Genomic DNA, 12406 nt, shown 5'->3' with positions numbered 1-12406 from the left:
ATAATTCATACTGGAGAGAAACCCTTTGGGTGTGATCAGTGTGAACAACACTTCTCTACTTTGGCCAAACTTAAAATCCACCAGAGAATTCATACTGGAGAGAAGCCCTATGGTTGTGATCAGTGTGGACAACACTTCTCTCAAATGTCTAACCTTAAAACCCACCAGAGAATCCATACTGGAGAGAAGCCCTATGGTTGTGATCATTGTGGACAACACTTCTCTCAAATGTCTAGCCTTAAAATCCACCAGAGAATTCATACTGGAGAGAAACCTTATGGATGTGATCAGTGTGGACAACACTTCTCTAAATTGGCCAACCTTAAAAGCCACCGGAGAATTCATACTGGAGAGAAACCTTATGGGTGTGATCAGTGTGGACAACACTTCTCTACATTGGCCAACCTTAAAAACCACCAGAAAATTCACACTGGAGAGAAACCCTATGGGTGTGATCAGTGTGGACAACACTTCTCTGAAATGGCCAACCTTAAAAGACACCAGAAAATTCACACTGGAGAGAAACCCTATGGATGTGATCAGTGTGAACAACACTTCTCTCATTTGGCCAACCTTAAAAGACACCAGAAAATTCACACTGGAGAGAAACCCTATGGATGTGATCAGTGTGAACAACACTTCTCTCTATTGGCCACCCTTAAAAGACACCAGAGAATTCACACTGGAGAGAAACCCTATGGATGTGATCAGTGTGAACAACACTTCTCTCAATTGGGCAACCTTAAAATCCACCAGAGAATTCACACTTGAGAGAAACCATGTCATTGTGATGTGTGTGGAAAAGCTTTCAGTCACTCAAATGATGTAGAATTTCACAAGGTTGTACACACTGGATTTAAATACCTTAAGCCACAGAAAATGTCACGAGTGCACATGATCTGTTTAGTGTGAACAGTATGACAAAAACTTAGAGGCAGGACATCCACAACATCAGGACATCCACGTAAATTGTTGTATGATTATCCATTTTTGATTAATGTGTTGATTAATTGCAAGTAAACTTAACATTCTGTTTAAATGGTCTGCTTTTTGTTGTATTTGTTGTAACTGGGTCAAGAGTTTTCAGAGCAGAAAAGTATGATGGTGGCTTGTGTTTGAGTCTGTTAGAGCCCCTTTTTTTCTTTTATTTACATTATTTCATTACATCTTTATTATTATGATTCTGTTACTGTATTGTCTTTGTGGAACATGCCACATCAACAGTATGCTGTAGAAATAAACAAGTGTCAATATTAAATCTTATTCTCAATCGTATTCTTGTTCCACTGTAATTTGACCTGTAGATTTGCTATATATTAGATGAGCTTTGTCTCAGAGGTTGTTCAGGACGACTTGGAAGGCAATAAACCTTGGACCACTAGAGAACATATAACATTTGTGCCAAACAGAATCAGACTTTTCTTTCCCCTATTAGAGGGTAGATAATTGACCTCTTTGAGGACATTTACACAAATGGTGATCCTGCCCATCTACATTGTATTACAGTGTTCTTGTATAAAAATGCCCATCCTTTATACCGCTTAACAATGGCATGTATTGTGGATTGCCGTGTGCCAAGTTCTCATTTCTCAAAAGGAAACGTTTTACAGTGAATTGAGCCTCACACTATCTCTTCCATTCTCTGATGGTTGATGCATCGTTGAATTTTATAGTAGAGCATGCTTGATACACCTCGCCTCACCTCCCTGTCTCCACTGTTCAGCAGGGGAAGGAAGGGGTTCATCAGGATATCTTCCATCTTCCACCTTATTTTCCCCACCGTCTGTCACCACCTCCAGAATGTTCAGTTTAAGTCCAATTTACTAGTTTGTTCAGTATGTTAATATAAATGTCCCTCTCCTTGTGTTGACGTTGACCCCCAGCAGACCACCGCAATTGAGACACTAAGATCTTGAACACATCTGTATCGCTTTAGCTTTCAACCACTTTAACCATTATTTTAAACTTCGACGGCCAATTACATATCATTTCTGGGGTCCTTCACATGATTATTTTTTTAAACGGTCATGATTTAGAACAGGGGTGGGCAACTTTGAAGATGGAGAGGGCCACTATATTTCCACCCTCACTCCAGAGGGCCACATGCATATTTCTGTCGTAGCAAAAAAATAGCAGATCTACAAGCTCAAAACACATCACACTGCGGCACGTTTTGAGCTATTTTTGCTTTTATTTCAAATGCATTTCGTTATACTTATGTTGAACTTAAATGCAAATACATTGGACATTAAAAGGGACAATACAATTCTAATACCAGTCATTCAGCTACCTGAAGTAATTAAAGCGGTCATGTTTCGAAATGTAACTGATTTGCCGACCACAATAAGTGAAGGTGAGCGCCGCATGTGGCCCCCTGGCCGCCAGTTGCCCATGCATGATTTAGAAGACATTTGTAGAATCTGGTCTCAGGTCTCAATGGGTTAAGACACTGGCTACTACAGACAAGATTGATTGCACTGCCATGTAGAGTTTGTAGTCTGCGGTTGATGTTGTCATATTATGTCATATATTATTATATTTATCATCGTCTGTTATGTCAGATAGACGGTTCTGATGAATAGTTACTGATGAATAGTTACTGTTTCTCTCCCCTCTCTCTCTCTCACTCTCCCTCATTTGTGATAGAGAGATGGGAGAGTTGAGGTCATTTTGAAACGTAGACCATCTAAAGCAAATATGACTTTGATAGATCATCCGTGCCATCCGTGGTTATGGGCTTCGCGTCCTCACTGTTTGGGATAGCCCTCTACCATTACCAAGTTTTGCAAAAGCAGACTGCACGGTTAAGCCAGAACTGCTATTTTTGGTGGAAGGAGGAGAAGAAGAAAAAAACAGACTAATACAATACCAAGAAGTCACTTAGGACTTGGTCCCTTAATAAAAGCACAGTAGGTGTCCGGTGTAATTTCTCACATGTCTCCCTGGATCTCTGCCTCAGTTTTCTGTCTCTCTACACTTTTATATAAATACGGTAACAATCAAAAGCACTATCTTCAACATGGGGGCACAGTGAGATACTGTACTGCGATCTGAACAGTATTGCATGCGTTAAACATTGTTACGTTGACTTCTCTTTAAGCTTCATTCTACATGTAAATAACTGCAGGACCTGCAGAACAGCAATGATATATAGTGGTTCATGTTTTACTTGTCAAAGTCAGAGTGATCTCCCATTCCTTTATGAGACATCAAAGTCCATAAAGTGAAATCCCTGTTTGGCACTTTGTTGATGAGTCTGTGTTTCAGAAGCTACTTTAGTCTATATGTTTTGGTAATGACATGCTTACAGAACAAAAGGTTTAAGTAGATTGGACATCCTTTCTCTCCCCTATTAGAGGTGGAGATGATTGTCCTACTCTTAGAGGACATTTACACCTGTATTATGATATGCCACTTTTGATCACCCAGGATGCAAATAGTGAACCGGCCCATCGAAACCTAGGATGTATTGAAATGCAAAGTCTGGCCAGATCTATGAAGACGGATGGCTGTTCTCTACAAAGCAACACCAGTCCTCTACACTACAGAACCAGACCACTGTTTTCTAGGTACAAAAAGTGAAATAAATGAATTAATAAACGATTGGACGTACATTGCAACTTTATTTTTTATTTTTTAATTGCACTGTTAAGTAATACATACAGTAGGGAATAGGCTATGTACAAAGTCTAGATTTTATTTGATTTTAGGATCCACATTAGCTGGTGCCATGGCAGTAGTCTTCCTGGGGTCCACATAAAACATACAAATACAATTACAAAATTGTATTAAATGTCAAAAGCTGGTGTTGGTGTACTATTTATGAAGTGTTTATGGAGAATTTTCAGGGGATGGGGGGCAGTCTGTGTCTTGAAAAAAAATGGCATGACTTTATAAATTCATTGTGTTTTTGTCTTTATTTTTAATAAATATTCAAAGGCAAGAGTTATTTTTTATCTATGCTTTATAGGAGTCCAATTTGTTCATGGCAATTTCAGTCAGTAACATGACATGCCCTTTAGTAGATACCTTTATGTCCTTGCCCTAATTTTGCTGTGCTGAAGTTGACACTACTTAAATGCTTTGTTTTTATTTTTAATTGAATTTATATAATTGTCATTGTTGTTGTAGCACAGTATGGACAAGACAACATTGTAGTTTGCCTTTGTGTGTATGTATATATAAAATGTTATCACTTTGGATCAATTGAGCATATCTGGGGAAGGAGGGAGGGTGGAGGACAGTATGTTAGACTGTGATTAGTGGAGAGGTAGTTCTATTGTTCTCTTTGGCCAATCATATCAAAGCAGTTAGTGGCTCCACCATCCAGACTCTGGTATAAGAAGGGTTGGTCTGTGTCATTTCTAATTCTCTGCAACTGCTCCAGGATATCAATCATTTCTGATCGCATCGGACTGGACCCCAGACTTCAGCTGAAGATGAACTCTCTCGACCCCACCAAGGACATTTCTGCTGAACAGGAGGAACCCAAAGAGCTTGGTATGTTACTCTACCTCCCCTTTCAACCCTTATGTTCTGTTTTCTTTTCCCTCAATATTGTCAATAGTCATTTTATTAAGTCTGAATTTTACATTGTGTTTCAATGTAATGTGTGTAATGTAATGTGTAATGTGTGATTATTATTAGTTGGCTACATGACAGGGATTTTTGCAACATCTACTTTTAAGTCCACAAAGTGCTGTCTTTCTGCCTATCAACAATCTTTGTATTTGTTTCCAATCCAGTATCTCCTCATCACTCTGGCTGCCCTGACCTATCAGAGGTGAATGAACAAAGAAGCTTGGCAGAGAAAAAACACCACTGCTGTGATCAGTGTGGAAAACGCTTCTCTAACATCTCCACACTTAAAATCCACCAGAGAATTCACACTGGAGAGAAACCCTATGGATGTGATCAATGTGGAAAACACTTCTCTCTATTGGCCACCCTCAAAAGCCACCAGAGAATTCATACTGGAGAGAAACCTTATGGGTGTGATCAGTGTGGACAACACTTCTCTGCAAAGTATGGCCTTAAAAGCCACCAAATAATGCACACTGGAGAGAAACCTCATGGGTGTGATCAGTGTGGACAACACTTCTCTAAATTGGCCAACCTTAAAATCCACCAGAGAATTCACACTGGAGAGAAACCCTATGGGTGTGATCAGTGTGGACAACACTTCTCTCATTTGGCCAACCTTAAAAGACACCAGAGAATTCACACTGGAGAGAAACCCTATGGATGTGATCAGTGTGAACAACACTTCTCTCATTTGGCCAACCTTAAAAGCCACCAGAGAATCCACATGGCAGAGAAACCTTATGGGTGCGGTCATTGTGGACAACACTTCTCTAAATTGGCCAACCTTAAAATCCACCAGAGAATTCACACTGGAGAGAAACCCTATGGATGTGATCATTGTGGACAACACTTCTCTCAATTGGCCAACCTTAAAATCCACCAGAGAATTCACACTGGAGAGAAACCCTATGGATGTGATCAGTGTGGACAACACTTCTCTCTATTGGCCAACCTTAAAAGACACACACAGAGAATTCACACTTGAGAGAAACCATGTCATTGTGATGTGTGTGGAAAAGCTTTCAGTCGCTCAAATTATGTAGAATTTCACAAGGTTGTACACACTAGATTTAAATACCTTAAGCCACAGAAAATGTCACGAGTGCACATGATCTGTTTAGTGTGAACAGTATGACAAAAACTTAGAGGCAGGACATCCACGACATCAGGACATCCACGTAAATTGTTGTATGATTATCAATTTTTGATTAATGTGATTAATTGCAAGTAAACTTAACATTCTGTTTAAATGGTCTGCTTTTTGTTGTATTTCTTATTAACTGGGTCAAGAGTTTTCAGAGCAGAAAAGTGATGGTGACTTGTGTTCGAGTCTGTTAGAGCCCCTTTTTTTCTTTTATTTACATTATTTCATTACATTTTTATTATTATGATTCTGTTACTGTATTGTCTTTGTGGAACATACCACATCAACAGTATGCTGTAGAAATAAACAAGTCTCAATATAAAAAAATATTCTCAATCACATTCTTTGTTTCACTGTAATTTGACCTGTAGACCTGCTGTATATTAGATAAGCTTTGTCTCAGAGGTTGTTTGACTACTTCGACCACTAGAGAACATAAGATTTGTGCCAGCATAAATAATTACTAGAATTTTCTTTCCCCTAATAGAGGGTAGATGAAATGTCCTCTTTGAGGACATTTACACCAGAAAATGGTGAACCTGCCCATCAACACCTAGCATTTAGAGTTAGAGTCAAACATTACACTGTTGGGCGTTGCCTCCCAATGGGTGTTTAACGTGATTGACTGAAATTACCATATCAGAACTTTGTTACTATTTTGAGGTGATTTGATGCATTGCAAAAGTGCGGGCTAGCCAACACCAACTCGCTACTCCTGAATCGTTGTCCTCCACACTCTCCTATCGGGATCATGAGCTCTACGGTGTGGTGATTCATGTCAGTGGCGCCACCGGGACGTATAAAGTATTATTATTTTGGGCGGATGGTCAGAATGGTCATTGCAGCGAGAGGCAAGCATGCAGCGGCAGCCAATACACAATGACGATTGCGCAAAACAAAATGGGCACGCTGCTAGAGAGACCACCACCAGCGCCAGTCGGGAAAAGTAAATACGTAAATAGACCAGTCAGGGCAGGGTACAGAACAACACTTTCTAAGTATTAGTTCGCCCCCCCCCCCCCAAAAAAAAAAATGCTATAAAACGCTATAATATACAGCGTCACAGTCTATAGACTATAGAGTATATATCCTTCCTTACTAGCTTGTTCAGTATGTTAATGTCCCTTCTCGCCTTGTGTTGATGTGTTGACCCCCAGCAGACCACTGCAATTAAGACACTACTACAGACGAGATTGCCATGAAGAGTTTGTAGTCTGTGGTTGATGTTGTCATACGTCATATATTATTATGTGACTGATTTAATCATTAGATTTATCATAGTTTGTTATGTCAGATAGACAGTTCTGAATAATAGTTACCGATTTAGCAGCTGCTCTCTCTGTCTCTCTCCCCTCTCTCTCTGTCTCTCTCCCTCGCCTGTGATAGAGAGATGGGAGAGTTGAGGTCATTTGCAACTTAGACCATCTAAATCTAGTACAGTCTCAGTACCTGTGAAGCTTGCCACTGCACTGTGCTTGAACTGTAACTGTTGAGCGATTGTACCTGTTTTTATTGCAGCTCAAAAGGCTTCAGAACACAGAAAAGAAAGACCAAACCACAGAAAATCCACTTAACGTTCAAAGTTCAGGCTGTGTGGGTGTACTTGAGGTCATAGAACCTAAAAGAAAAACGAAAAATTCAAATAAATGAAAATTAATGCCATGAAACCTTTAATAAAAACGTTTTTCAAAGACCCCGAAGTCCTTGTTTTAAATTGCTTTAATGGATTCTAACAGCATACAGTATTATGTGTACAGTAATCTACAACTGATTTCTCTTCTCCGTTTTCCCTTTCTCCAAACCTTCCCTGCGTCCCTCGTCCCTCCTACTCCACACTTCATTATCTTCTTCTTGCTTCTTCCCCTTCTGTCTATGTATACGTCCCAGACTCTTCTCTCTGCTCCAAAACTATGGAATGAACTTCCCAAGTTCCCATTGCAATCAGAACTGCAGACTCGCTCCCAATCTTCCGCCGTAGTCTGACAAAAAATCACCTTTTCAGACTCCATCTTAGGCCCGTAGCACTTGACCTAGCCTCGACAACCTTACAGGCTTTATACAAAGGCTAAACTTAGATAGTATTTCCTGTAGACATGGCACTCTATAGTGTATACTCAGTTTAATTGTACAGATATTCTACCGTTAGACGGATGTTAGGTTCTCAGCTTTCTTCTGATCCTTGATGACTATTTCTATGCATTTGATGTATTACCATGCATGTGTTGTTCTTGCTTACTGTAAATCGCTCTGGTCTGATAAATGTCTAAATTGTAATGGTCATATCCTTTGCCTCCACTTTGCCCATCCCTCCTGGCATGCAGAGGCAGAGGACGGTGTACAGGCTGACTCTGGTGAAGGCTTGGAACGTGGAAGAGATGCTGTCCTACTCTGAGCTAATCGCCATCGGCCAGCCGGACTTTATAGAAGTCAAGGTAGGTCTGATCGGCATGCAAAGTTGCACACACATACACACAGCAAAATCAGCGGTGTAAAGTAACTAAGTAAATGTACTTAAGTACTGTACTTAAGTACAATTTTTAGGTATCCGTACTTTACTTGAATATTTTCCATTCCATTTCCATCCACTTTTACTTCTACTCCTCTACATCTCAGAGGCAAATTTTGTACTTTTACTCCACTACATTTATTTGAAAACTTTAGTTACTTTGTAGATTTTGTAGATGCCTTACCCACTTCAGCCCTACTGTTTTTACTGTACATTTCGGCCATTTGAAAATAGGCGATCTACAAGCTCATAATGTGTTGTTGCGCAGCCTAACACACACACACACACACACACACATATTAACTGTATGATGATTTCGGGTGTGACAGTACAGTACTTCAGAGGGACCCCCTGGGGGCCCCCACACGGTAACTCTGTCATTTCTCAACCGTTTCGGATGTGGGGCAGCTCGCCAGAACCGGCCCGGCGCATTCCTGGGGGTCTGGAAGTCCCAAGGACCCCCCGGGTACCCCCACACAGAGTTGCACCACTCAGTTCACATGGGTGTAATTTGTTCTTCTTCTTTTTTTAGCCTAAGGGGGGAGGAGGGGGGGTTGTATGTATGTAAATGGTAAATGGTGCATTTATATAGCGCCTTTATCCAAGGCGCATTACATTCACCCATTCACACACACATTCATACACCGATGGCAGCGGAAACCATGCAAGGCACCAACTAGCAATTAGGGGTTCAGTGTCTTGCTCAAGGACACTTCGACAGTAACTCTGGGGGAGCCCGGGTTCGAACTGGCAACCTTGCGGTTCCCATCCAGGCACTCTACCCCTGAGCCACCGCCACCCATCTGTTTTAAAACGTCTTCCTGTCAGGCTTGCGTCTCAATGTTTGCCTATACCCTCTGCAGGTCAACAGTGGGGGGTATTCATTTGGCACTGACCTTGTCTGTGTGTCCACACCCAGGGCGTGACGTACTGCGGGGAGAGCTCTGCCAGCACTCTGACCATGGCCAACGTCCCCTGGCACCAGGAAGTGGTCAGCTTCGTCCAGCGGCTGGTTGACATGCTGCCTCAGTACGAGATCGCCTGCGAACACGAGCATTCCAACTGCCTGCTTATCGCACACACAAAGGTAAAACGCATGCTTATTACTTCCATTGACCATCCATCAAAACGATGTGCATCTGTTTTAACGCAAAATAGATTTAATCAAATATATTTGTAATTTTTGCTTAAAAATTGGTGGTAAAACATACTTACTTCCGTTGACCATCCATAGAGACCATCCATACAGTGCTGTCAAAATAGATTTAATCAAACATTTATACATTTTGATTAAACAAGCACGTTAATTTATTATCACATAACTAGACAAATCGTGTAAAATCTTATCGTTTTTCCGGCCCTTGGCTAATAATAACGGAACGTGAAAAACGGATGCTTTGGATGCATGTGCGTTGAGCGCGAGCCCCGGCCAGGTCAACAATCTGCAATGTTGAGAGCTGGAGGAGCAGCTGGATAAATCCCACCTGAGTTAACGTTGTACTCTGAACAAAGTAGGTTTGTTCAGCTTTGTATGAACCAAATACTACACATATCCGTACGTGGGGGGACAGAGCTTTTGCCTTTGCCCCAGCCCTGTGGAATGCCCTCCCTAAGGCACTCAGAGATGCCCCCACCCTCCAAACATTCAAAACCGCCCTCAAGACCCACCTCTTCAATATTGCCTTCCCTAGCTAACCCTTCCCACTGTCTTTCTTTTTAATGTTTTTAGCTTTTAGTGTTTTTCCTTTTTCTAATAAAGTTGTTTTTATTTTGTTGTTACCTCTGTAAAGCCCCCCCCCCCCCCCCCCCCATGTAAAGCGTCTTTGGGTACTCAGAAAAGCGCTATATAAGTTTGAGATATTATTATTATTATTATTATTATTATATCACCCAAGTCAGGATTTTACTAGTCAGCTGCATTCCAGCTGTCAATAATAATCACAAACACATACAATAGACACACATACTGTACAGTGTATTACCTTTTCCTAAATGTTCTTTTTCCCCCTTGTCTCTTAACCCATTTTGGGCGGGAACCCCTTTTGGTGTTTTAAACATTATGTTATAATTTAGCTATTGAAAAATAGCAGATCTACAAGCTCATAGGAGCTTGAAGGTCTGCTATTTTTTGAAAAATCGTAAAAATGTGGCGCAAATCTTTGAATATCTATTCTTTCAAAGTGAATGTTTTTAACTCAGGTCTAAATGGGTTAATTGTATTCTTGTGGTATGCCTATTGCACACAAATAATGGTTAAAAGTGGCTAAAAGCTAAGGACACACATGCGTTCCAGCAGGTCTTAATGGGTTCATTTACTCGCTCTTTCTAATAGATCTTTTCTATAGACTGCTGTAAAAACTCCCATCAGATTATGGAAGAGACTTTTATATGATCATGTCTTCCTCAGCCACTGTTGTATTGATCGTGTGTTCCTCCATGTTGATTCATTGTATGCTGTGTCCCCTGGGGAGACACGACATCAATAATACCTCTCCCCCATTGTGCTCTGCCCCCTGCTGGGGAGACACAGCATCAATAGTATACCTCTCCCCAGCTACTGTCCCCATTATTGATTTGCGCGAGTTTAACTTATTCACAAGGGATGTCAGCTTGCATACAAACAATATACTGTGTGTGTGTGTGTGTGTGTGTGTGTGTGTGTGTGTGTGTGTGTGTGTGTGTGTGTGTGTGTGTGTGTGTGTAATCACGGTTGTTCAGAACCGCTAGAAAAGGCTCTGGTCAGGCTCTGCCAGTGGACATAATGAGCCAGGCAATGCTGACGAAGGCTACACGCTGAAACATGTTCGTTGTTTTGCTGAAATCAGCCTAATAGCAGAGTGTGAGAGAGAGAGAGAGAGAGAGAGAGAGAGAGAGAGGGAAAAGGATGAAAGGATCTGCTGAAATGATTAGAATGATTAATGTATACTCTTGTCATTATTATATAATGCTGTGAATAACCGATCTACAAGCTCACAGTGCGTCAAGTTGGGACATGTGGCGATGTGACACGTTGTGAACTACATATTTTTTAACCCATTTTGGGCGGGAACCCCTTTTGGTGTTAGCAATTATGTTATAATATAGCTATTGAAAAATAGCAGATCTACAAGCACATAGCACGCCACCGAGTGGCGCGCTACGAGCTTGTAGGTCTGCTATTTTTTTTAAATCGAAGAACGACTGACATAGAAACATAGCTTTTTCAGAAAACTTTCAGGATTTAGAAGACAATTTTAGAATCTGATCTCTAAAGCAGCTTAATCTTTGCCCATCTTTGGAACAGGACATACAATATCCCCTTAGCACGCTCCCACAACTCAACATCCCCATATATAGAGGGGATAATTATTTTATATTTTTTATCCCACGATTTCTTTTGTCCATTTTTCACCCAGTGTCAATTATCTAATGTAATCCTGGGCTCTACACTCCCTCCGCCAACCAGGGGAGAGCAACGGACTGACCTCATGCTTCCTTCAGTTCATGAGCGTCCAAGCTGCTTCTTTTCACCTGACAGGGGGAGTTTCGCTGGTTGGACGTAGCGCGTGGAAGGAACACGTTATTCCAACCGGTTCCCTTCCCCTCCATCAGGCGCCATGGCTGGCCGGGGGGGGGGGGGGGGGGGAAAAGCTGTTAAAGAGCCAGTTGTTCCTTTTATGCTCCATCTGTCACAAGCCGGCCAACAAGGCCAAAGTCAATGTTTCACTGCATTGATTTACGCCTCCTTCCTCTTTGGTTCTCTCTCTTCATCACCGCCTTTCTTCTTACTTAACACAATTGCCGTGTGATCTATAAGCACGCCAAGTTGTGCCACCACTTTAGACACCTCCATTCATTTACTCATAATCTCCCCATCTACTGCTGTATTTAGCATGTAGTGGTAAGGCTTTTAAGTGGTTTATGGGCAGGGTACAGATTTAGTTGGTAGAAAGTATATCAAACATCTTCAAAAGTACAGTATATTTCTGTTGCAGAACTCGCCTATCAGCTCGTTCATGCAGCAACGCAGAAGTGCCATTAATGACAGTAAACCACGACCCTCGAGTGTAATATTGCGTTTGATTACATTTGCTAAAAATACATAATTTATTTAATGACAGATGTAGCCACTACGACCGAAAATGTCCCTAGAAAATCGCTAGCCTAGCAAAAAGAGCAGCGAGACTTGGCAC

General features: G+C 41.3%; 1 protein-coding gene across 1 annotated transcript in view; it reads left to right on the top strand.

The window, feature by feature from the left end:
* LOC306932939 (S-adenosyl-L-methionine-dependent tRNA 4-demethylwyosine synthase TYW1-like) overlaps positions 1-12406 on the top strand; it is a gene marked incomplete at its 5' end in the record, with an annotated part of 63775 nt that overhangs the window by 42919 nt on the left and 8450 nt on the right. The window contains 2 exons of the mRNA XM_079514912.1: positions 8050-8160; positions 9154-9321. Of these exons, the coding sequence (XP_079371038.1) occupies positions 8050-8160; positions 9154-9321 (279 nt within the window). The remainder of the gene's footprint in view (positions 1-8049; positions 8161-9153; positions 9322-12406) is intronic.

This window comes from Electrona antarctica (genome assembly GCF_951216825.1).
Source record: "Electrona antarctica genome assembly, chromosome: 11".
NCBI classification, from domain to species: Eukaryota; Metazoa; Chordata; class Actinopteri; order Myctophiformes; family Myctophidae; genus Electrona; species Electrona antarctica.
The sequence above is the reverse complement of the archived record's forward strand: the minus strand, read 5'-3'. Positions and strand labels throughout refer to the sequence as shown.